Source organism: Nesoenas mayeri (assembly GCF_963082525.1).
Source record: "Nesoenas mayeri genome assembly, chromosome: 14".
Classification (NCBI taxonomy): domain Eukaryota; kingdom Metazoa; phylum Chordata; class Aves; order Columbiformes; family Columbidae; genus Nesoenas; species Nesoenas mayeri.
The window spans coordinates 16,636,217-16,659,275 of NC_137556.1; the positions used below are offsets into that span (position 1 = coordinate 16,636,217).

Below are 23,059 nucleotides of genomic sequence, written 5' to 3' on the forward strand. Positions count from 1 at the left end.
TACCAACTCTAGCACAAATCTCAAGACAACCTTCAAGGTACTGTCACCAACCAAGAGCCCTTGTCCCCAACCTGGCTCCCAGCCCCCAGGACAGCACAAAGCAGCACAAGCTTCTGCACCCACTGCAAAGCCTTTGAGGGATGTGGTAAAAAAACAACAAAAAAACCCAAACCAAACCCACGAGAACAGGCTCTCCTCTTGGTACAGGTGAAATTCCATCTCTATTCAGGCGTTATGTCACACTGGCAATGAAGCATCGCTTCCTTTCTCCTGTTGAAACCCTCCCTGCTTTCCTTCTTTGGCTGAGGCTACTCCAAGCACTAACATAACAAGAAGTGCTGAAAACAATCCCGAATGGAAAATAGATTTTAAGCAGGAATATCCTCAGATTGGAACAGGAGAGCAAAGGGGATTTTATCTTGCAGAAGTATTCAACTCGCATGAAAAATAAAGGATGGCAGAAATCAAATAGAAAGGTGAAGTACATTTGAAAAAATATATATGCAGGACTTTGAAAAAAAACTGTGTTAAAAGGAGAATTGCACAAGTTGTTTACGACATGGTCATAAAGCACTGGCTGATTAACAATGACCTCTGAGTTCTATACAGACAGATATATATATATCTATCGATACATATAAATATGGAGACAAGAGCTTGAGGAGTACCCTGGCCAATTTTAATACTTTACAAATTAAAACTCATCTCTTCCCACTCCCCATCCCTGCAGAGGAAAAGTTAAAATCTCAGAAATATCTTATTTGTTAAAGTATTCCAAAAGCACTAAAGTTCAAATCTGGTAAGATAACTTAGCTGTCTGATACCTAAAAGCATCACTTTAAGTGTTATGACAATGGAACTGTTCTTCACAGCAAAATCCAACTGAAAGAACGCCAAAAAATATGAAGCTGGTACATTTAATGCACTTTCAAAGAATGGAAGTTAATTTGAATAAGAGCAGGATTAGACTTGATTTGTTCTCATCTAAAAGCCTACTAGATTAGAAAAATATATTGAAATCATGCAAAACCTCAGAGAAATAGAATATTAATAACTCAATTACATGCACAAAATTCAGACAGTTTATCCAACTTACTCAAAAGCACAACACGTGTATGTTTCACATACCATATATTTCTTCCCACTCTGAATCTTTAGACGGTGAAGAAAGAAAATGAGCAAGTCACTGTAATGTGCCAGTATCTCAAAAGGCAAAAGTTTTCCAGTTAACAACACAGTGGCAATTTTAGTAGCAGTACAGCTTTGATCTCTAAAGGAACACCCAAAATGAAGCCTGTTTGAACTTCTGAATGAAAACTCTTTCTCTTGTTTGATCTGTATACTGCATCCATATAACACCAAGTATTTCAGATCAAATTAGAGTGAAAAGCCTTTCTTGGTATAAAAAAAATAATCAGGCAAAATAGTCGGATTAAGGTAAGGCTTTTGCCATGTTGATGGCAGCTGAACACACTTCAAATTTGATATTGCTACACTTTTACAATAAAGTTCCATCTTGGCTCAAATTCCAGCAATCCTCCCTCATACTTATCTTCTTTTTTATTCAAGAACATACATACAGTTATAGAAACATACGTTATATTCCACGAGCACAGAGATGCAGCCAGTCAACTGACAAACATGAACCGTCCATTTTTCGCAGCCCTCAACTTCTCCAGATTGAAGCAGAGCTTGGATAACCCTTCAGAGGTTAAGTTTCTCATGGATTAGACGCCTACCTCCATTTAAACCACAGGTAAGTTACCCATCAGCCCTAAGAAAAGCAACACCAGGTTCACACATGAATCTTATCAATTATAGACAACATGATCAAAGAATTGATCTAGCCCGTCTCTGACACCATCCGAGGCGTCTCTCCGATGTAGGATAAAGCAAGCCGTGCATTTTTTGTACTGTTCTTTTAGAACCCCCAGCGTGCTGGATCACAGGTCTATCTCGGCACATGCAAGCCGCCTCATGTTGGGGGAAACAAACAGAATTTACTTTATCTTAACTAAAACAAACAAACAAACCCCACCCGAGCAACGACAACAAAAACCACACACAAAGAAACCCGCACAACAACCTTGCTGTTAGGGAATAATGAATGGGTTTGGTCACATCACCCAAAGTTGCTGAATCTCACTCTATCCTCTCAGTTTATCCTAAAGCAGGCAGATTTTATCTGGGCCCATTTGTATTTTGACCTGTGTTCTGTATTTCCACTAAGTAGGTGATTACACGCACTTTTTGGCTTCCACAGCCCCAGAATACACGACCCATTCCCTCCCCACTTCCCAGAGAGCAGCATCATGTGCTCATGCCTGAACCAACTGCTGAAATTCACTCGGGATTAACAGACACTTCTTAAAACTACATTTCTTTCTCACAATTTACACTGCATTTAATTCCCCCAAGTCTCAAATACACCAAACTATCTATGAGAGGGTCTCTAGTCACCTTTAATCCTGTATTTCAACAGAAAAAGTAAAGGATGTATATAGCTCTGTCCCCTGTTTGAATGTAAGGACAGACTACTTGCATCTGTTTCACTGAGCAAAGCGTTGGCTGAACACAGTTCCTCTCCAAAACACCTCGATTTTCCTCACAAACCTCTTATAAACAATAGCAGGACTTCTGAAGAACTCATTCCTAACAAAACTCCTCCCTGCGTAGATACTCAACAGGAAGACCAAGTGCTCCAATGCTAGACAAAGGGTTTCTTTACCACTTTCTTCTGCATCTAGTTTTTGATGTTGTATTGGCCAAGTGCAGGTTGAGAAGGAACATGCTCAAAAGACCTGCTGGTAAGGATACAGGTAATCAGTAATGTTCTATGTCACTTCCTAAAAAACTCAACAAAATCATGCTGAAACACTACAAATAGGATATTTTAATTGCAAGAGTCAATATTTTGACATTTTACACCTTTCTGTGGAATTCCATCTTTTGGGTGCAGAATACACCAAATGTACATCTGGAATTTTTGACTGCTTGCTTCAAACAACACTTTTTTCTGTCCTCTTGAAGAAACAATCAGTACTCCAGAAAGAGGACCGCATTACATTTTCCCTTCCTAATGCCTACAAAAGGTGGGACCAAAAAAACAAAACAGCTTTAACCTGTCAAACTTTCCCCAATTCTTTGGAGGCAAGTTTGCCCTTTAAAGAACATGTGCTGAGGGACACACAGAGGAACCTGCCAAGAAGAAGAGCTCTGAACACTACAGCCATTCATTCACACAGCAAAGAGCTCTCATCCTCCACTGGCCAACTACTGCCCCTAAAAGGAAATTTAATAGGCAACCTTATTGAAGGTCCACAAAAAACCCATGATTTTTCAGAACAGGAATATTATTTTAAGAAATCAACAGCATCCTAATTAACAGTAGAGCTGAATGTTTCCAGTGCAGAACATGAATCCACTGTCAGAATACTGAGAATCTGTTTAATCACAGTCTCAAAACCAGAAGTGTATCTCCAAACATTATGGTTCTCTTTTCATAGGTTATTTTACCTACAATTCTCTTCCTTGCTACTAAGAGTGAAATTGAGGGAACGTATACAAAAGACTTGGGTTTTTAAGGTTAACTTCCAAAGAACAGGATTCAATTGTTTTAGTTTATCTTCAGTTTCTGAGGATGAAAACTCACAGTTACGATGGTCATAGAATAGTGAAGTCTCTCTGTCTTCAGAATGTAAAACTAGTTTTTTTGTGAAATACAATCACTGACAGTTGTTTAAAGATAGTTTTTCATCAACAAAGTGGCTGTGCTTTGCTTAAACAGAGTATATAAGGAAGTATGGTTGTCCAAACTAAAGCAAATCAGCAAGGTTTTCAGAGAACCCAGTAAACAGGAGGAATTGAACTGTTGTTTGTGTACACATGTATATGTTCACAACTTGTACACTTGCTGCTTCGTTACAGGGGGGTGAGGCACAACCCTCTTGCTAGAAATTCTGCTTAAGGCTGTCACCCTCAGCATACAAAACCACAAAAGATTTTAAGTCTTCTTGAAAACAGAATAAACAAGCTGAACTGTGGAAAAAATATCCAGTAGTCTTAAAATGGGTCAATATAAAGTACAGAGGTATTTTAAACAGTTCAACTAACCTCTGGCCTCTACACTTGCATATGCAGGCCTAACTGGCTCTCCAATCAAGACAGCTACTTAAAAACAAACCTCCCACAAATTCTGAAGAGTGCAATAGTTGAAAACTACTTCTGCATAAGTAATTTGAGGAACATCCCATCTGGCTGCAGTTGCTAGAACTTCCCTTCCAGAATTAATAAGCAGTATGTCCATGTGAGATCGGAGCTTTAAAAGATTCATAAAGAATGAGCAAAACCAGTTTTGCAAGTCGTACTCATTAAGATCCTAGCGACACAACCACAAACCTTGCACGTGAGAAACCGTAAGACATCTGAGACACTAAACGTAAGATTGATTTTCCACTGGGTTGTAAGTTAGGATCAAGTCTCTCACAGGAGAACGGCTCACCACAGCAAAGGCCAAGCTACCCTGGAAACCACATAAGATAAAGCCGTGACTAAAAGTTGGAAGAGACTCTTCAGATGATTGAGTCCAACCATAACCTAACTCCAGCACTAAACCATGTCCCTAAGAAATTCATCTATATGTCTTTTAAACACCTCCAGGGCTGGTGACTCCAGCACTGCCCTGGGCAGCCTGTTCCAATGCCCCACAGCCCTTTGGGGAAGAAATTGTTCCCCACATCCAACCTCAACCTCCCCTGGCGCAACTTGAGGCCGTTTCCTCTGCTCCTGGCGCTTGTTCCTGGGGAGCAGAGCCCGACCCCCCTGGCTCCAAGCTCCTTTCAGGCAGTTCAGAGATCAGAAGGTCTCCCCTCAGCTCCTGTTCTCCAGCTGAACCCCGAGGTCCCTCAGCCGCTCCATCACACTTGTGCTCCAGCCCCTCACCAGCTCCGTTCCCTTCTCTCAACTTGCTCCAGCAACTCAAGGCCTTTCTTGGCATGAGGGGCCCAAAACTGAACACAGTATTGGAGTTTTGGCCTCACCAGTACCCAGGACAGGAGGATAATCACTGCCCTGGTCCTGCTGGCCACATTATTCCTGATACAAGCCAGGATGCTGGTGGCCACCCTGGCCACCTGGGCACACGCTGGCTCGTGTTCAGCCGCTGTCACCAACACCCCCAGGTCCTTTTCCACTAGGCACTTTCCAGCTGCTTTTCCTCAAGTCTGTTGCGTTCATGGGGTTGTTGTGACCCAACTGCAGGACCCAGCACTTGGCCTTGTTGAAGCTCAGACAACTGGCCTCAGCCCATTGATCCAGCTGGTCCTGATCCCTCTGTGTGGCCATCCCACCCTCCAGCACATCAACACTCCCACCCAGCTTGGTGTCATCTGCAAACTTACTAAGGGTGCATTCGATCCCCTCACCCAGATAATTGATAAAGAGATTAAACAGAACTGGCCCCAGTACTGAGCCCTGGGGAACAAAAGTTGTGACTGGCTCCCAACTGGATGAGACTCTGCTCACCACAAGTCTTTGGGCCTGGCCCTCCAGCCAGTTCTTTACCCAGTGAAGAGTTTGAGGAATAGTTCTGCCACCTAAATTTGCAAGCTAACCTTAATGCCGGGTTCTAAAATGTAAATAACAGGAGAAATCACTTGCTTTTGCCAAACTGCAAAACATACAGAGTCCCAACACTAGGCTGCTTTGTTTGTTGCCATGATGGAAACCTAGAAGCTCACAGAAAGGGGATTTTCAGCCAAACTAGCCAGAGAAATCCAGTGAAGATTTTAGAACATCTCCCAGAAACACTAGTTTCTTTTTCGATCACTTTCAAATTATGGCTTTTATTAATAAACTACTAGATTCTCAGTGTCTCCTTTAGGTTAGTCTAATGATATTTTTAGTGTTCAAATTTGTAGTGGGAAAGATCAGTACTGCTTAACTGGAGGACTTTCTCAAGTGTTTTTCAGTCTTTTGATCTCACACATCCACCAAGAGGCATTTATTTTGTCCAGTCTTTTTGGAGAGGGTGATGGTGACCTCAAACAAAAGGCACTCTTCTTTTTGATTTGCTCTTCTTTCCAGATTCCTTTTGTTCTGCCCATTTTCTACATCCCTTCTCCAAGCACTCAGGGAATCAAGGCACAGAAACCTCAGATTAAAAAGAAACCACCTAATTCTGGGGACAAGTGGACGGCTACTGCTTAGAAATCTAAAGAAAGCATTCTCACATGCATTACCACAAGCAATGGTACGTCCTAGATTTGTTAAACACCGTGAAATCATTTTGTAAGCACTGTGAGATTGCCTGCCCTCTTAACGCTATAGCCATCAGACATCTCAATTGACCATTTGTAAAGGCAGCAACAGGTTTAGTCAGTCACCAGGTACAGGAAACAAACTGCCACTGATTTTCATTTTAAAAAATGCTTAAAAAGGGATCAGATTATTCAAATTCTCTTAGTGTCTGGAGCATCCCAGAAAGTCTTTCTTCGCCACATACCAAAGTTTGGTCCTCAAGAGTTATATCAGGTTTAGAATAATTTTAGGGGATCAGGGGATCACCTTTAATCAGGCTGCTGCAACACTCTCCTGACAAAGCTATGCTATGTTGTAAAGTGAGGTTTTTCAAAATCAAAATGCAAAGGGAGCCCTTGCCCCTTTGCTTCCTCAGAATGAATGTCTCCTTTAAGACTGTACACAGCCTCACATCTAACCACCTACAAATAAATGCTATTTTATCTAGCTTTTAAGTGTGTTCAAAGCTAAAGTCTGAAAACTCCCATTTCATTTCAGCACAATCTCACTAGTCTGAGTATGCACCCACAATGACCCAACAGGATCTGTTTTAAAGCAGGGTTTTTACATCTTTGTCCTTGGAATTTTGAAACTGACAAATAAAACCCATTACAATACCTGAGTCACAAACCTCAGAAAGACTTAAATTAGCAAAGCTTTCACTATAGAAGTAACAAATGAAGTGGCACTATTTTCATCCTGTCTGGTTCCAAAACATGAACATTAAAAGTGTATTTTCCAACTGTCATATCTCAGAATTATAGAATAGAAAAATACTTTTCAGAAAGTCAAACCAGAGAATTCAGTATTTCACCTGCAAATTTCTGGAGTGATGAATTAATAATTATATATTGACCCAAGCAGCAGAAGAGAATGTCATTTTAGCAAGTTTACTTCCTTCCATTCTCTCCCCTTCAGTTACCAGAGGGACAACACATGAAATCTCATCTGGCCAATGAAATACCATTTAATTCAAGTTGACTTTTCTAACTCTGTATGTACAGAAAGAATGGATCAAGCCACTCTTAACACCTGAAAGAATCATGAACTTGTTTTCCATGTTCCACATTTCCACGTACCATCATCATGGTAAACTTTCAGACTTGTGAATACTTCACTAGGCTCAAAATTTATAGGTTGCCAGATGCATGTGCAAGTTATGTTCAATAAAAAAACCCAAACGAACTATACAAAGAAAGTACCTGCTGCCTCCAGTAAGGCTTCTAGTCTTGCTTGTGTTTCTGGATCCACAGTTCTCAAGTCCGCACCTTCTGCAGCACTCGATAAGAATAACTCCGACGTGGTTTTAAGTACTGGGTTATCAAGATCCTCTTGGTCCAAAATAAATGATTCAACCTGTTAGCCAAGTTAGAAAAATAATTTTAACATTTTGGATGGTTTTTACTTAATCTAAAATACTAGAAAAAATAGAAAATAATGTAACCTTGCTATCATAATCATGTTTTAACTGTACAGATGATAGGGCAAAATTGTAAAAATCATCTGGTCAACTCGCTGAAAAGGTAGTTGAAATAACAAATAAACTCTACACGAAACACAGTTTACTGTAAAAGTTACAATTAACAGGATCTTAAACTATAGCAAGGGCAACTCGGATCACATATTAAAAAATGTTACACGTTTGGAAAGCGAACCACCAAACCAGACTGCCACAAGAGGCTGCAGCATCTTTGTCATCACAAGTCTGTCTACCTTGTTATTCAAAAAGCTGTCAGTAATGACTTCAGTGTAGATGAACCTAGATGGGCACCAGTGAGGGACTGAATGATTTCCCAAGATACCTTTCAGTTCTATTTTTGAAGTAATTTCAACTAATGTAGGACAAGGATTTTGTTTATTTTGAGTAGAAACACAATTGTTGACTAAAATGCACAATAAAAAATTCTGTTTGCAAGCTTGCACTTAGTATTACCCAGTCATTAATGTCTTCTACACAAGAACAGATACGTAGAACAATTAAGCAAGCAGGTATTTGAACCGAGCATCAATAATGCCATCCCACCAGTTGCCCACACAACGTCCAAATACAAGCTCATGGAATTACTCAACAGAACACACTGTAATTTTAGGACAGCTTGCCAGAGTAAACAAGGAGGATACCTGACTCATACTCTAACGAGAGCACAACTACATTTCAGAATCCATCCCAAGTTCAGACATAGTTTCCTCTATGTTGAGTGATATTTTAAGATAAAAACACTTTCATAATTAGACGTTACCTGTTCAACACTTATCGGTGCCTTAAATACGCGGCAGAAATGAGACATGCTCACCATACAGTCATTGCCGCCCTTTCCCACACCATGCCCCAGACTCATCTTCCTTTCTCTGCTTTCCCCCTAATACTTCCCCGTCTTTCTTATGCCAGCAGTAAACTACCATCATATTCACAACACCCCACAACACCTTAAGAAACATGGTTTATACTTCAAAATAATCAAATCAGGCCATCTGCAAATTCATTAAGTGCCCCATTGTGTGAAGAATGTTAATGCTGAGAGGTACATAGAGTACTGCAATTCAAGAGCAACTTGGGCTAATTTTTTCCCCTTTTTGATATGTAAATCTCCTGCAACATTATCCTCCAGTGGTCAAGCCAATCCATGGGTGCCCAGTGAAATGCAGTGTTAACATATGAATACAGTGGGCATGGGGGAGAAGGAGTGGCTTTTAGGAACATGGAACATGAGTTCCACATCTCAGTGGACATGCATGACTTGGGCAAACTTATGAAAGCTAAGACAGCAGGCTCAAAGAAGCAAGATTTCTAGGTTAGCCCAGACAATGATCCTAAAAGAAGAGAACTGTTACTGTGAGAAAGAGTTAAACATTAGACAAGCAGAAATTTAGTGACCCAAATGTGTGATATGCATTTTTACTACAAGCAAAGAGTTATTTACAACTCGAAGCAACACATATCTCAGCAGTAAGATTCAGTAATCCACCTGCAGTGCTGGTCTAGCTCTGAGTCCCCGGCACGGGACACACATGGACCTACTGGAGAGGGGCCAGAGGAGCCACAGGAATGATCCAAGGCTGGACCAGCTCTGCTGGGAGGACAGGCTGAGAGAGCTGGGGTGTTCAGCTGGAGAAGAGAAGCTCCGAGGAGACCTTATTGTGGTCCTTCTGTACTTAAAAGGGGCCTATAAGAAAGATGGGGACAGACTTCTTAGCAGGGCCTGCTGCGATAGGACAAAGGGTGATAGTTTTAAAGAAAAGTAAGGGAGATACAGGCCAGACATGAGGAAGAAATTTTCTACAATGAGGGTTGTAAAATACTGGAAGAAGTTGCCCAGAGAGGTCGTGGATGAACCATTCCTGGAGACATCCCAGGCCAGGCTGGACGGGGCTCTGAGCAACCTGAGCTGGTGAAGATGTCCCTGCTCATGGCAGGGGGGCACCGGGGGAGCTGGGAACGTCCCTTCAACCCAAACTATCGTATGATTCTATGATTCTCCTGTGCAGAACTCAAATTCCAGGTCAGGTCCATCTAGCCAGCTTAAGGACCCCCTGCTGGCTTAAGCTCTGACACAAAACTGCCTTCTCGAAAAAATCACCGCTATCTACAGGAGGACTTCAGGGTTTTTCATTCCCCGCCCCCCCCCCCCCCAGACTACATAAGGCACTTTGTCTCACCAATATGCTAGAAATATCATTCCTAGTGCAACAATGTTTGTGTGATCTGTTGACTGGTAGAAAATCCCACCCTGTGCATGAGCGACTATTCATTATATGTAGTTGTATATGCAAGGAATTAAGATATGGACCATTTTCTCCTGGACTGCTGCCACCCCAACCTCACTGGTACATATGTATAGGACATCACCTGCAATCTGCTCTTGAACCTAAATCAGCGTCAGTTCACCATTCGCAGATACTCTATCAATTTGGGAGGACCTTCTATCTCTCCCCCCAACAACAGGAGGTATAACTTGCTTTCACGAGTCTCTAAAACAAGGCTCTCTTTTTAACATTCATGATGCAAACACTACTTATTAAAGCAAATTGCAGATACAGCTTTTTCTAAGGCTACAAGCTGAGTAGTGCTGGTGCAATCTGCTCTTTTCACCACTGCCTTTCAGCTCTTCTTTAGGTTTGCAACTGTACTTCCAGAGACCTCACACATTTAAAGTCTCACACAAAAATCTCGCTTCAAATACAGTATTTTCATCTTAGTTTTCTATCACAGCAAGAAAAGGCAGCTGCTTTCATTATTTCTGTGCATGTTGAGCATCAAATTTTAATTTGTTTGGATTTTTAGTAGGAACTCAATAACATACCCACAACACAAATATAACTTGAGTGTGAAAATACTGAAAATCCCTATGCAATATGTTAAAATAGCTGTACCATTGCCAGTCTCCCAGAACAAGTTTCAATGCATTTTCAAGTCAGAACATCTGACATTTCCATAAATTGATGCAGTTTCTTACACACTAAGAGACGGCGCGAGAGGATGAACAGCTGGATACCTTATCACCAATAGCAAAGTAAGAAATTACCCCATCAACCAGATGTCTCTTGTGAATGGAAGTGACCTGCGATGATCACATATTTAAATATTAATAAGAAGGATTTTTAACAAGTCTCGAACGACTCCAAACATATCAAACAAATGTTAATTTATAAACAAAAAATAAACTTTGTTAAAAAAAAACCACACACAAATATATTTCATGTTAGCATTCCTGGAAGACTTAATACACTGCTCATGTTGCAAAATTTAGGTACTCCGCTCTATCTTAATCAGATCTGCAGCAAAGTGATAGAGTAACCAGTCACCGAGCTATTTTTGGATTATTTTGTGAGCTGCTTTGGGCAGTTAATAAGCTGGTAAGGCTCATTAGGAACACATGGATCCAAGACACTATTCTAACTGCCAAAACAATCACAGCTAGGAATAATTCCCAATAAAAATCCCCAAAAAGCTGCTAGCTGCGTGGGACCTGAGGACAGGGCACGAAACATCAGCGCACTTCACTACATCGTCGTGTTTCACGCTCATCCACAGTAACGATGGAGCTTTCCTGAAGTTCTGCCAAGGACTGCAGCAGCCTCGCAGCTCTGCAGATCCAGTTACACCACTGGTTCCTCCCTCCAGAGCAGCAACATTCAGAGCTATTTGGACTGAACTAAATCAGTATTTGTATTTTAATGCATGATTGAGTTTATCTCAGGTCAGGGGTATGTAAAGGCAACTTTGCAAGCATTAACATCACAACTAACACTACCAATTCTTGCAAGATGGGCAGTGACATACAGAATTTGAAACATATTTCTAATATTAAGTCTAAACTGATCTTTGCTACATTGCATTGCTGCAAAAAAAGTACTTTTGCTAGAATAGCCTGGACCTGCTCACAAATAGCATCTTTCTCTCCTCCGCTACTTCAGGCAGGGGCAGCCAGAGATGGCTCATCCATTCCACATTCTCCTTCCATTTATACCACACTAGTATTTCTGGGAAGCCTATCTTTACAAAAAGTGTTGATAGGAAAAAAGAGAGCTGCTATTAAGCCACTTTCTTGAACTTTCATTTTCCACATAACCCCAAGCTGTGACACTTTTCTGGGGTAACACCACTACAATGCTTCTTGCGTCTACTAATGAGGACCTCAACCCTCGACTGGGACTCCTGAACTCATCTTTATTATGCAAATAAACAACTACCTGATTTTTGCTTTTGTGTTAGGTAACCCTGCCTATGTTTTTCTGTAACCACTCAATTTCAACTTATGTCTAAATACATGTGAACATATGCAGAGGGACTCTGGCTTCCTTAAGGCTAATACAGGCCTGTATATCAGACCAAAAGTTCATGCTGATGGAGTTGAAATAGATCATCTATGTTTAAACTATTCTCATTCCATAATTAACAAGATGTGTAACACTGCATTAGGGACACGTTAGGAAGATATTGTGGTTTTGTCTGATAAACCCAACCTCTGACAGTTGATGCTGCCATGTCCTTTATTACACTGGAGGCCAATATCTGATTACTACTTGTAATCCTGCTCTGAAAGTTTCAGGGAATGCCGAGAGGATGTCAGATACCATGACACTAAGTCAAGACTGAAAATTAGTTTGTATTTCAAATTTAGAACCAAGCCACTTCAAACTCCACGCCTGAAGAATGTCAGTTTTAAAACTATTAAAAATAATTATTCCAATGAGAAAGTAAAGGACTTTGTCACTGACATGGCACTCTCAGGAGCTTCCTGTGACAAGTGCACCACTACACCCTGGTGTAGCCTCTCCAGTGTGGCCGAAGGCCTTGCTTTGCTTTACCTTAAGAGTCACCATCCCTGGAGGTGTTTAAAAGGTGTAGAGATGAGGTTCTTTGGGAGCTGGTTTAGTGACAGTTAGTTTATGGTTGGACTCGATGATCCTGAGGAGCTCTTCCAACTGAAATGATTCTATTATTCTATGTACTTTTCAACACTGTCCTGTCCCCACCCCAACCCAGCCAAGCCAGGCAAACATTTCTGTACCTACTTCAGGGATCCTCCTGGCATTGCTATTTCAGTTTCAAGCAATGGCATAACAGAAGAAGAAACAACACATACAAATGCTGGTATTTTCACAAAACCTTTCAGTGACACCTCAGTACACTACCCTTTCTTGCCACACAAAAGCTAGAGAAAGAAAAACATTTCTGAGTTCTTCTTCACAGTCAGTACATTGGAACACAATATAATCAACGTAAATAACAATTCAGGTATAAATAAAGACATAAGACCATACCCACCACTCTGTTAGGCTTGAACTGTAATTTCCAAAGACAGCTTATTTAATTAAAAAGAAGTTTCAGCCCAAGAAGACCGAAGTTGCTAAAATCTGTGTACTGCCAAGAGATCATCTTCCAGTGCCGGCTCAATGGATCTTGTGATTACAAATTACCCTTGGAACCCAAGGGAGCCACAGGATGCTTGGGGACATTGCCACCTCAACGAAGAAAGCATTAAGTGTCTGAAGCACCATTTCCAGTCACCACTCATCTTGTCACCAGTCAGGCAGTTATCAGACACTGCCATCAGCTGATTTACCACAAAAGGATAAAACTCAGGTGGGTGGGATGGAGGGGTGTCAAATAATTTTCTACCACTTTCTGAATTTCATGGCCTTACAAAGGGGTCTGATGAGCTGGAACATCATCTCCTTAGATCAGCTCAGCTCCCTGCTGGGCTACAAAGTCCACAGCCCCCACATTTATGCAGAGCTGTTAGTACCTGTGCGCTGTCTCAGCTTGGCAATCTACAACAGTTTTGTAGGCAGTAAAATAGATAGGGAGGGTGGGTGAAAGGAGGGGTGCAAATCTATTTAGCTCCAATTACAATAGGAAGTTGGCTAACTTGAGGCAGGATTATCTAAAGGACAGCCTTTATTCCAATATAGATATTAAGCAATTATCAGATAATGAAACAGGCAGCTATAAGATCCAGGCTGCAATAAATTCATTCCAAACCAAAGATTCATCTTGCAAATGCTGCTATAGATACAATGTAAATAAAGACGGACACAACTTTATGCTTTGTCACTGGAGACAAGGGACGTGTGGCCCAAAAGCCTGACAATCATGTATAAACCTGTGCTATATCTTCTTGACGTGTTAGCACACTCAAACTGATCTTGGCACTAAGGTGACTAAAACAAAGGGCAAGACAAGCAGCCCTGAGAGGGGCCTGACACCTGCTCAGTCCAGCCCCAAAGGATCTCAGGCCCAGCATCCCAAGTCACTAGAGTCAATTTTCAAAATTACGGCTAGCATTTGAAACATGCAGATAAAACAATAAATCAGAATTAATGCTTTACGAGACTACTCCTCCATGCCACAGATTGTTAATTTTCTTCATGCATTTAGAAACCTTTTTTTTCATAGCTAACATGCTCATTATTTGGACTTAGATTGAGAACAAGAGATAACACCCAGCACAGAGTTACTGCTTTTAATTGCTCTGGTCTGAGTGCTCTGCCCACAGGTGTGAGAAGGGGGCAGAGCTTGATTGACATCCAGACTGATCAATGAGAGTATTCCAGCCCATTAGCATCATGCTAATTATTTAAGGAGAGTCAGGTTGTTCTGGTCGCTCTCTTGCATTCTCTTTGCTCTCAGAGACCTGTTCAGGGGAGTTCTGTTGGACACTTTCTTTAGATCAGCCTTTGCCATCCTCCCGTTTTGCAGAGGCCGCTGGGCCTGATTTTTTTTTTCCTCTTTTCTCTCTCTGGGATCGGCTGTTGAGACCAGGAGCTGCTTTCTGGGACCGGCTGCTGCATGTGAACGGAGCTTGTGAGGAATTGCATTGAGCATCTTTTACTTTATATTCTATTTCTATTTTATGTATATATTTACTAGTAGTGTATTAGTATTTTGTTATTTTATTGAACTCTTTTTATCTCAATCCAAGTTTCTCACTTTCCGATTCTCTCCTGTTTGGGGAGGGAGAAGTGGGTGGAATGAGCGAGCAGCTATCGTGGTTGCATTGCTAGCTTGGGTTAAACCACAACATAACATATGTACATTTATATAAGGTATTGAGTTTAACAAATCCTAAGTGCTAACCATCTTCTCCATAGCCTCCGTCTTCCCTGGCTACCTTGTCACACTGTAGATGAACACGAAAAGATGATGCTCTGAAGCCACCATGATTGAGAAACAAGGCTCGGAAGTAGATCATTCAGCCCTGAGCTGATCTCCTCTTTTCCCTTGATGTGCAATATGACTGATTTACTACCTTACCCATCACATGACACCATTAGCTTTATTCATGGTTTTGGAAAGGGAAGAGTTCAACAGTGTTAGGCATCTACCTAGAAGAAAATCTTAAATCAACTAGTAATCTCTATGTTTTGCTGAACACAAATGAGAATAACTTACGAACCTACCATGAAACATTAAAACAACCAGAGAGGCACTGTTCAGTTGGCCCACTGTTCATCAGCCAGTAAAACATCCATTTTCTAACTTGATCAACAGGGAATCATTTTTCCTGCAGGATGGCCATGCAGTTAGGGAACTTTCAAACCCTCCCCTGGTCAGAAGAGCCAGCCACACGTGTCCCTTCTCACCACCAGCATTCTGACTAACACAATACAGTAATTCAACCATGAGCAACCCCTCTCAGTCTAGGACACTCTTCCTTCAGATTCTGGGATGCTTTGGAAGAGCTAGAGATGAAAAGAAGTTTGGGAAAAAACATCACATGACTCCTTCTTAAGAGCAAAAGGCAAAAATTACTAAGTGTTCTCATCCCATGAAGAGCAACTAAGAAGCAACAAGATCCAGCACAGGACCAATTCTTTTATTTCTGTTTTATGGCAAAAAGTGTTTTCTATATGCATTTGAAGAGAAGATGCACCATTCTGCAAAAATTGAGAAAAATTTCTAGTACTTTGTAAAACTTCCAACTAATCGAGGTTACCTAAGAAAATATTCTTAAGTAATGAGTTGCAAGAGTAAAAGGAAGACATTATCCTCTAATATGATGTATTTCCATAAATTTCACTTGCTCAGCTTTCCTCTAAAAATATGCAAAATGAAACCTCTGCACCTTCATAACAAACAAGGAGAGCTAGTTGTTAGGAAAAAAAACAATACAGAAACTATCTATTAATGAGGTATACCAAAAGGTTAGAGCTCAGAGAAGCTTATTATCCTAACTAAACGAACACTTCAATCCAAGTATTAATTCACCTGTATCCATTTTTCCCCCTCTTATGCAGAAGCTAGTATGGTTTTGTAACACCTAATATAGTAACAAGGTTGCTACAAAAAACAGTATTTGTATCACTCGAAAGTTAAACTAATCTTCAGTTTATCAAAGAAGATCAAGGTCATATGAAGTATCAATGAGAAAGTTTCTGCTTAAGATAACCCCTGAGGCCAGGTACTGTTCAAAAACTTCCTAAACTTACAAAAATGCTTGAACAAATTACTGATTGCTGAAGTTTTACTTACAGTATTCCATTCCTCATGTGGACATTCCCATTAGGGAGATAAGCTTTGTAACAGTTATTTGCATGGTGTACACTGACTATTAGGAAAGGAAGTATCCACAGAAGGAAAATGAAACCATCCTACTGAAGACTGAGGTTCCAGAGCTGAACTTGTACACTGAGTTCTTCAAAGAGTCCTCAAACAAGATACAGAAGTTATTTTTCTTGCTTCATTATGTTGGAAACAAATCCAAGAAAGGTTCATTTTTCCATATAAGTCAGACCTGGCTCAGTTTTAAACCCAAGACTCATTTTTACCCCCCAACAACAGCTTAATACTTCCAAGGTATTTTCATAGATTTTACAAGAACTCAAAATGACCTACTAAGATCAAAACTACACAGCCTCCTCACCTGCAGGGTCTAAACACCAGTGTTGAACTCCTTCAACTCCAGTTCAATAATGTTGCTGCTCTCAGTTTTAAAGGCCAGGCCACATGTGAGCACTGAAAAATGTTCCCCTTCCATCCACATCTACCCTTCTGTCGTGGTTTAACCCGAGCTGGCAATGCAACCACAACAGCCACTCACTCAGCCACTCCAATAAGGGAGAGAATCAAAAGGGAAGGGAGAAACTTGGATTGAGATAAACACAGTTTAATAAAATAACAAAATACTAACACACTACTAGTAAATAGATATATAAAATAGAAATAAAAGATACTAAAGGCAATTCCTCATGAACATGCTGAGCAGCCAGTTCCAGGAAACAGCATCTGGTCCCACAGCTGATCCCAGAGAGAGAAAAGGGAGGAAAAAGGCAGAAAGGCTCAGAGGCCTCTGCAAAATGGCAAAAAGACAAACTAAATGTCCCGAACCGAACTCCCTCGGCTCTGACAAAAAGAGCAAAGGAAAAAAAAACAAATGCATGCAAGAGAAAGCGCCCAAGAGAGAGAAGAGCAGAAGAGAGTGTCCCAGAGAGCCCAACTCTCCTTAAATAATTAGCACGATGCTAATGGGCTGGAATACTCTCATTGATCAGTCTGGGTGGCAGTCAAGCTTCTTCGCTGCCTCACACCTGTGGGCAGAGCACTCAGACCAGAGCAATTAAAAACATTAACTCTGTGCTGGGGTGTTATCTTCTTGTTCTTAAACTAAGTCCAAATAATGAGCATGTCAGCTATGAAAAAAAAAAAAAAAAAGAGAGGTTTCTAATACCCATTTTCAGTCAAACCAGCACAACTTCTTTGAAGTGAATGTCACAGGGATGGTTTGAGCTCAAAGCACAGGACCACGTGGCAAGAGCATCATCCAGCTGTCCCCACTACTGTGTTTCAGGACCCTCCAGGCCGAGGGAAGGCAGGAGGAGAGCACCCCAATGCCAGGCCCACTGGGGAGCGGCTGGGGAGCCCCAAGTTAAATCAGAACACAAGAACTCGTGATTCTCCAGCTGCAATCTTGCCTTGTGTTAATGCCCAAATGAACCCTTGCTAGATTGTTAACTATTTGACTAGCGAAACCTACGTGCAAATTTGTAACTAAATATAGATGTTCTGCTAAATTTGGTAAACCTCTCCTTACCAAGGGGTTACACTGCATATTTATATAATTATATAGTAGTGTTTCACATCTTTACTTTCTACACCTATCATTAGAAAACGGTTGCTGACAATTATTTTAGGTCATGTACTCAACTGGGTCAAGTTGCACTGAAGGGAAACCAGAGTTCTGCAAGAACCTTCAGAAATCAGTTCATTTTAAGTGCTATTGAACAGTGAGTATTAACCATAACTAGACAGACTGTTTCTGGCTACCACAGGCCAGGCTTTCAAAGTTACTGAAATACCTACCAAGATTTTCCCAAGAATTAGATGCCTAATCAGGCCGGGCATGAAGGAACACCCTACTAACAAGCTCTCTGCATCCTTAAGCATCATTGCAATGCTTCTGGAAACCTGAACCCATCATCCCTTGATGTCTGCTAAGCAGTGAATAATTCTTGAATAAAATTTTCCACCTTGTACTTCCTCAACTTTAAAAGTGCCAGTCTAAATAAGAAAAACATCAACTGCTAAACCGAAACTTATTTTTTTCCAGAGAAAAGGCATTTCTGCTTAATATTATATACTTTAATTTGCATCAACTTTCTGAATTTCTATTCTTATGGCTGAGAAAATGCTGCTATTTACATAATTTCAAATATAATACAGGAAACTAAAATGTGTAAGCATCAAATTAACATCAGAATTCAAAGACATATTGTGTCCACCACTTAGGAAGCAGTGTCACGTTAAGGTTCACTGACACATCAATGACTTTAATAGATGACACTGCCAATTTAAAACAAACTAAGTATTTACTCTGAATTCAAAACACAGTTTAAAAGTTAAAAGACCTTGGATTTGGCAGGGGATTAAGCTCCAGACAAAACCTCCTAGTGCTGAACTGATCTGGAGTGTACACCATTCAACTTAATTCTACTCATAGTAGGATGTAGGTTATATCTTGATTTTTAATTATGCTTTATGTAAATATCCCCAGAGGCTTATGCAATAGGTACAAGCTTAAGTAAGGCAAGCTGGTGGAGGCAGGCAGCCTGCTTGGGAAAGGGAAGTCAAGAGCTGAGTTGACTCTGTGGCCATGGGGTGGGTGAGCTCCAGTTGCCACTGAAGGCCTCCAAACCCCTGAATTACAGAACACAAGAGAATTCCTCCATTTATACGCTTGCCACCAAAAGCCACTTACTGAACTGATCCTCTGGTACTTCTGTAAGCACAGCTGGTTTCTCCTACTTGATTTACAACAGATCAGCAAACCGCAGAATCCTGCGAGCACTAACGCTGCCATATTTATCACTGCCTTCAACTCTTTATTTCTACAGCCCAGTTTTCTGCCATGATGGTTTTTGATACAAACTTGTGTGCTCTATGGCCAGAAACCCTCAACCACCAAGGACCCTAGGGACTTCACATACGCGCACTATTAATCACCGCCCTGCCAGCTCACCTTCACCTTGACCTACAGGCTTCACAACTAGCATGGAGGAGGCTGTTTAATACTCATGCCTTTGGCACCGTTTCAAGTGCCAGCAAAATTCACAAGAAGTGGTAGTAATATACTTAAAATTACACCAAAATCTCACTCTAAACAAGCTGCAGCCTGTGTCTGAACCCTGATCAACCTTAGAAGGGAACCAAGCAACTATTTACACTGAGGTCAAAACCAGCTCGTCCCTCAGACTGCAGCCACTGACAGAAGTCTCTCTGAACACCCACAAGAACCACGGCTTACCCCTCTTTAACACCCAAACGGCGCAAAGCCTCCTGGCCTCGTCCTTCCATGCCCAAAGGCATGCTTCAGCTTGCTATTATTTCTATTTGCATGTGATCATTTTAACTGGTAATTCTAGAAAATATTCCATACACTTGCATTTAAATTTCACCTTGCAGACCTGATACAACTGATTTATACAGTGCTCATTTCAGTCACTGGTTTCCCAACCAGCAGCCTGGTGACTACCATAACCAGGCAGTGAGCTAGGAAACCACAAAGCTTTGATTTTTCTCCGAGTTCTGCAAGGCAGGATAAATGCGGCATGCTCTGTCTTCACCTGTAAAATGGGGACAGTACTCCCACTATAAAGTACTTGAAGTTCTGATGTAAGAAATGCAATATATTTTTGAAAAAGTTACGCTAAAATGCATTGCTCTTTTCATTCTCTATATAAACCCTTCATTACGCTCTTTGTCCTGCACTTCCCTATGTTTTTCTTTTCTACCTAATACACCATTTTGACTAATGTGATTATTTTAGCATATTAAACTTAAGACTAATACAAGGATACAAAACCTAAATAACACTGCAGACACACAGCAGAGCCTACAGAATGTTGTACCATTATTTTTATGGCTTGAAAAGTAGAGAAAAGAATACAGATCAGGGCAGCATGGCAAGCACTCATTTTATTTATTTTAATTCTCTGTTTTAGTTCCCACTAGTTCCACTCACTGGTAATAGCTGAAGGCATACACCCAAATCAGTGACTCATGGCACAAGACAACAGTCCAAACAGTGCTGTTCAAAAATTGCAATGTTCCATCCCAGGAGTTTTTTTTTCCTTTGGTAAAGAAGAAATTTAAAAAAATCACACACCACACACTGGCAACAGGTGCTGCTTTAGTTCTCATACATACAGAAGAAAAAAATTGAGAGGGGCAAGCCTCTTGGCCCTCCCAGCCATACCCTGTAGCCTTGCAAGGTGATCCTTCTCACCCATGCTTCTTCCCCAGGTTAATCTCCACAACCAGAAACGCAAGACAGAACACCCCAGGTAATTTCAGCTTTGAGATTAGCCCCACTCCTCTATATGTGTTCTGGAAATCTCCAAGTGTTTTAATTCCAGCTTATTTATTACATATTTGAAATAATAAAGCTCTTCCTAAGTTTTTCAAATGAGTAATTTTACTTTAGAAGCTGTTGGTGAATCTTTATATTTTTGACCTCAATGCCAACTTCCCAGACCCATTTATAATAGGTTGGCTTTCTTAATACTTGCTATTGGTCAAAAGACCGATAGTAAACACCTTAACTGTTCAATCTTCACCTAATTTAAAGAATGGGGTGGGTTCAAAAGGGATAAGCAGAACTCTGTTCATTCTGTAAATAGCCACAAACACTCTCTGATACAGCCCATTTCCCATCGTTTTCCAGGTTCTGTAACTACTGCTCTGTATCTTCAGAGATACATTAAAATGTGACATGAAAGACAGCCTAGAGAGTGGAAACTCATAAATTACTTGTGTACTATTCTACCTACAGCAGGTCTTCCAGCTTCCCAGAACAAGTACGTATTTGAACACATAATCCCCTATTATCATATGTTCAGGATACCAATCACACAAGGAATGTCCATCCACAAGTGGTCACCTGCCTGATCATTAGACTTTTAGTTTAGTTAAATGACCTGCTGTTACCGAAATTTTTAACTTAGGTTAGGTGCTCACAAGCAAAGTGCAAATGTGTGTTGGCATCAGCTTAATGACTTTATTCAGATAAGACCTGTCCATTCGGGTTTCAAGAGGGCTGGGCAAAAGATCATCATCAATGCAAGGCAAAAAATTTAGACATGGGAGGATGAATGCAGGCTCCGCTTCTTCCATTTCTTCAGAATAAATGTGGACACATACCAAAGTGCCTGCTTCTGGCCCTCAAAGAAAAAATGGCATGTATTGCCTTGGCTACCATCTTTCTCCTCCTGCAGAAGTACAAAATACTGGACCTGCAACACCTTCCCATGCTTTCCACTAAGACTACATAGGGACTTCAACAGTAGTTGTGATCTCAATTCTTCTTTCTAAAAGGAGTAACTAAGGAAATAAGTTTCACCTTTTGGTGTAGGATGAGCGGGCAGTAGCAATAGATAAAAGCCTTAATTTATCTTCTCTCCCTGTGCTACATAGAGTATTATGAGATGCAAGTTTACAGGCCCAACAATGCTCCATGTGGTTTGGGATAAGGCTCCAGTCCCTCCCCCACACCTTCCCTTAAAACCCTCCGCAGGTTTGGAAGATCAAAGGAAGACACCTCCATTACACTCTACCATTTTGTTGGATAAGAAATATTTCTATTGAATAAATATGTGTGTGTGCGTGTATATGTATATCTCAGGAATTTAGCAGAGTCTAGGATGCCCATACCCTTCCTCCCAAGAGCACGGCACCAGTACCGGAGGCTTTACTTTGTTCTCCGCTGGGTGGAGGATCTCACCTCCCCCTCCAAACCTGGTTCCAAGTGGAAACCACTGCTAGAGGTCAGGAGGCAGCAGCACGGAGACATCTTCCCCCGCCCTCCACACGCAGAGGCAGCGGCGAGCAGAGGAGCAGAGGGCCCGGCCGTCCCAGGAGGGTGCAGGCCGGGCGCCCAGCCCCCTTTCTGCGGGGCCGGCCGGGCGGCGCGGCGGTGCCGAGACCCCCTCCCTCTCTCCTCCCCAGCCTCAGCAGAAGGCCCTGGGCCGACCTGCCCGTGAGGGGCCGCCGGGACCCCGCCCCCGCGGCTCCGGTGCGGCCGCTCACGCCCATGGCGGCGGGGAGGCCCGGGCCGGCTCGGGGTGGGGGGGGGGAAGCGAGGGCCGTGCGGCGCGGCCCGCGACCCCCGCGCCCGGTCAGGGCGGCGCCGAGCGCCCGGCTGGCGGCGGCAGGCCCGGCGTGGCGAGCGGGACGGCGAGCGCCGGCCCCGGCCGCCTGCCGGGCCTGTCAGGAAGCGGCGGAGGGGAGGGGAGGGCCGGGCCCGCCGGCGGGATCGCTCACCTCGGACACCTCGTCCTCGTCGCTGGCGGAGCCGCCGCCGCCCCCGCTCCGCAGCACGGCGGCCGCCAGCTTGAAGTCGAGGGCGGCCTCACCGGCCGCGGGCGCGCCGGGGCCTCCCGGCCCTCCGGGCCCGGCCTCCCCGAAGAGGCGCACGGCCCGCAAGCCCAGTGGGGAGGGCCCGGCCGCGGCGGGCGGCTCGGCGGCGGGCGGCGCGCGGGGAGCGACCGAGTCGATCTCCTCGTCGCCGATGGGAGCGGCGGTGCCGTCCGTGAGCATCGCGCTGATCCGGGGCCGCCGCCGCTCACACAGCCCAGCCGTCTCCGACCCCTCACGGCACCGCAGCAGCGCCACTAACTTCTCACACCCTACCCGGCCGCGGGCGCCGCACCGCCCACCCGCCGCTCCGGCCGCGCCCATTGGACGCGCTCGGCAGAAGGCGGCGTGCTATTGGGCGCGACGCCCGCCACTTCGGCCGCGTCACGCACTCCCAGCATGCTGCCCTGA

General features: G+C 42.6%; 1 protein-coding gene across 9 annotated transcripts in view; it reads right to left on the reverse strand.

Moving 5' to 3' along the window:
• Positions 1 to 22,911, reverse strand: part of ANKHD1 (ankyrin repeat and KH domain containing 1) — a gene marked incomplete at its 3' end in the record, with an annotated part of 115,094 nt that extends 92,183 nt beyond the window's left edge. For all 9 annotated transcript variants that reach the window (XR_013922845.1, XM_080353612.1, XM_080353610.1 and 6 more), the window contains exons 1-2: positions 22,556 to 22,911; positions 7,500 to 7,653 (exon numbers count right to left, since the gene is read on the reverse strand). Coding sequence is in view for 8 of the 9 variants with exons in the window: in XM_080353612.1 (XP_080209738.1) it covers positions 7,500 to 7,653; positions 22,556 to 22,831 (430 nt within the window). The remainder of the gene's footprint in view (positions 1 to 7,499; positions 7,654 to 22,555) is intronic.
• Between the last annotated feature and the right edge of the window lie 148 nt (positions 22,912 to 23,059).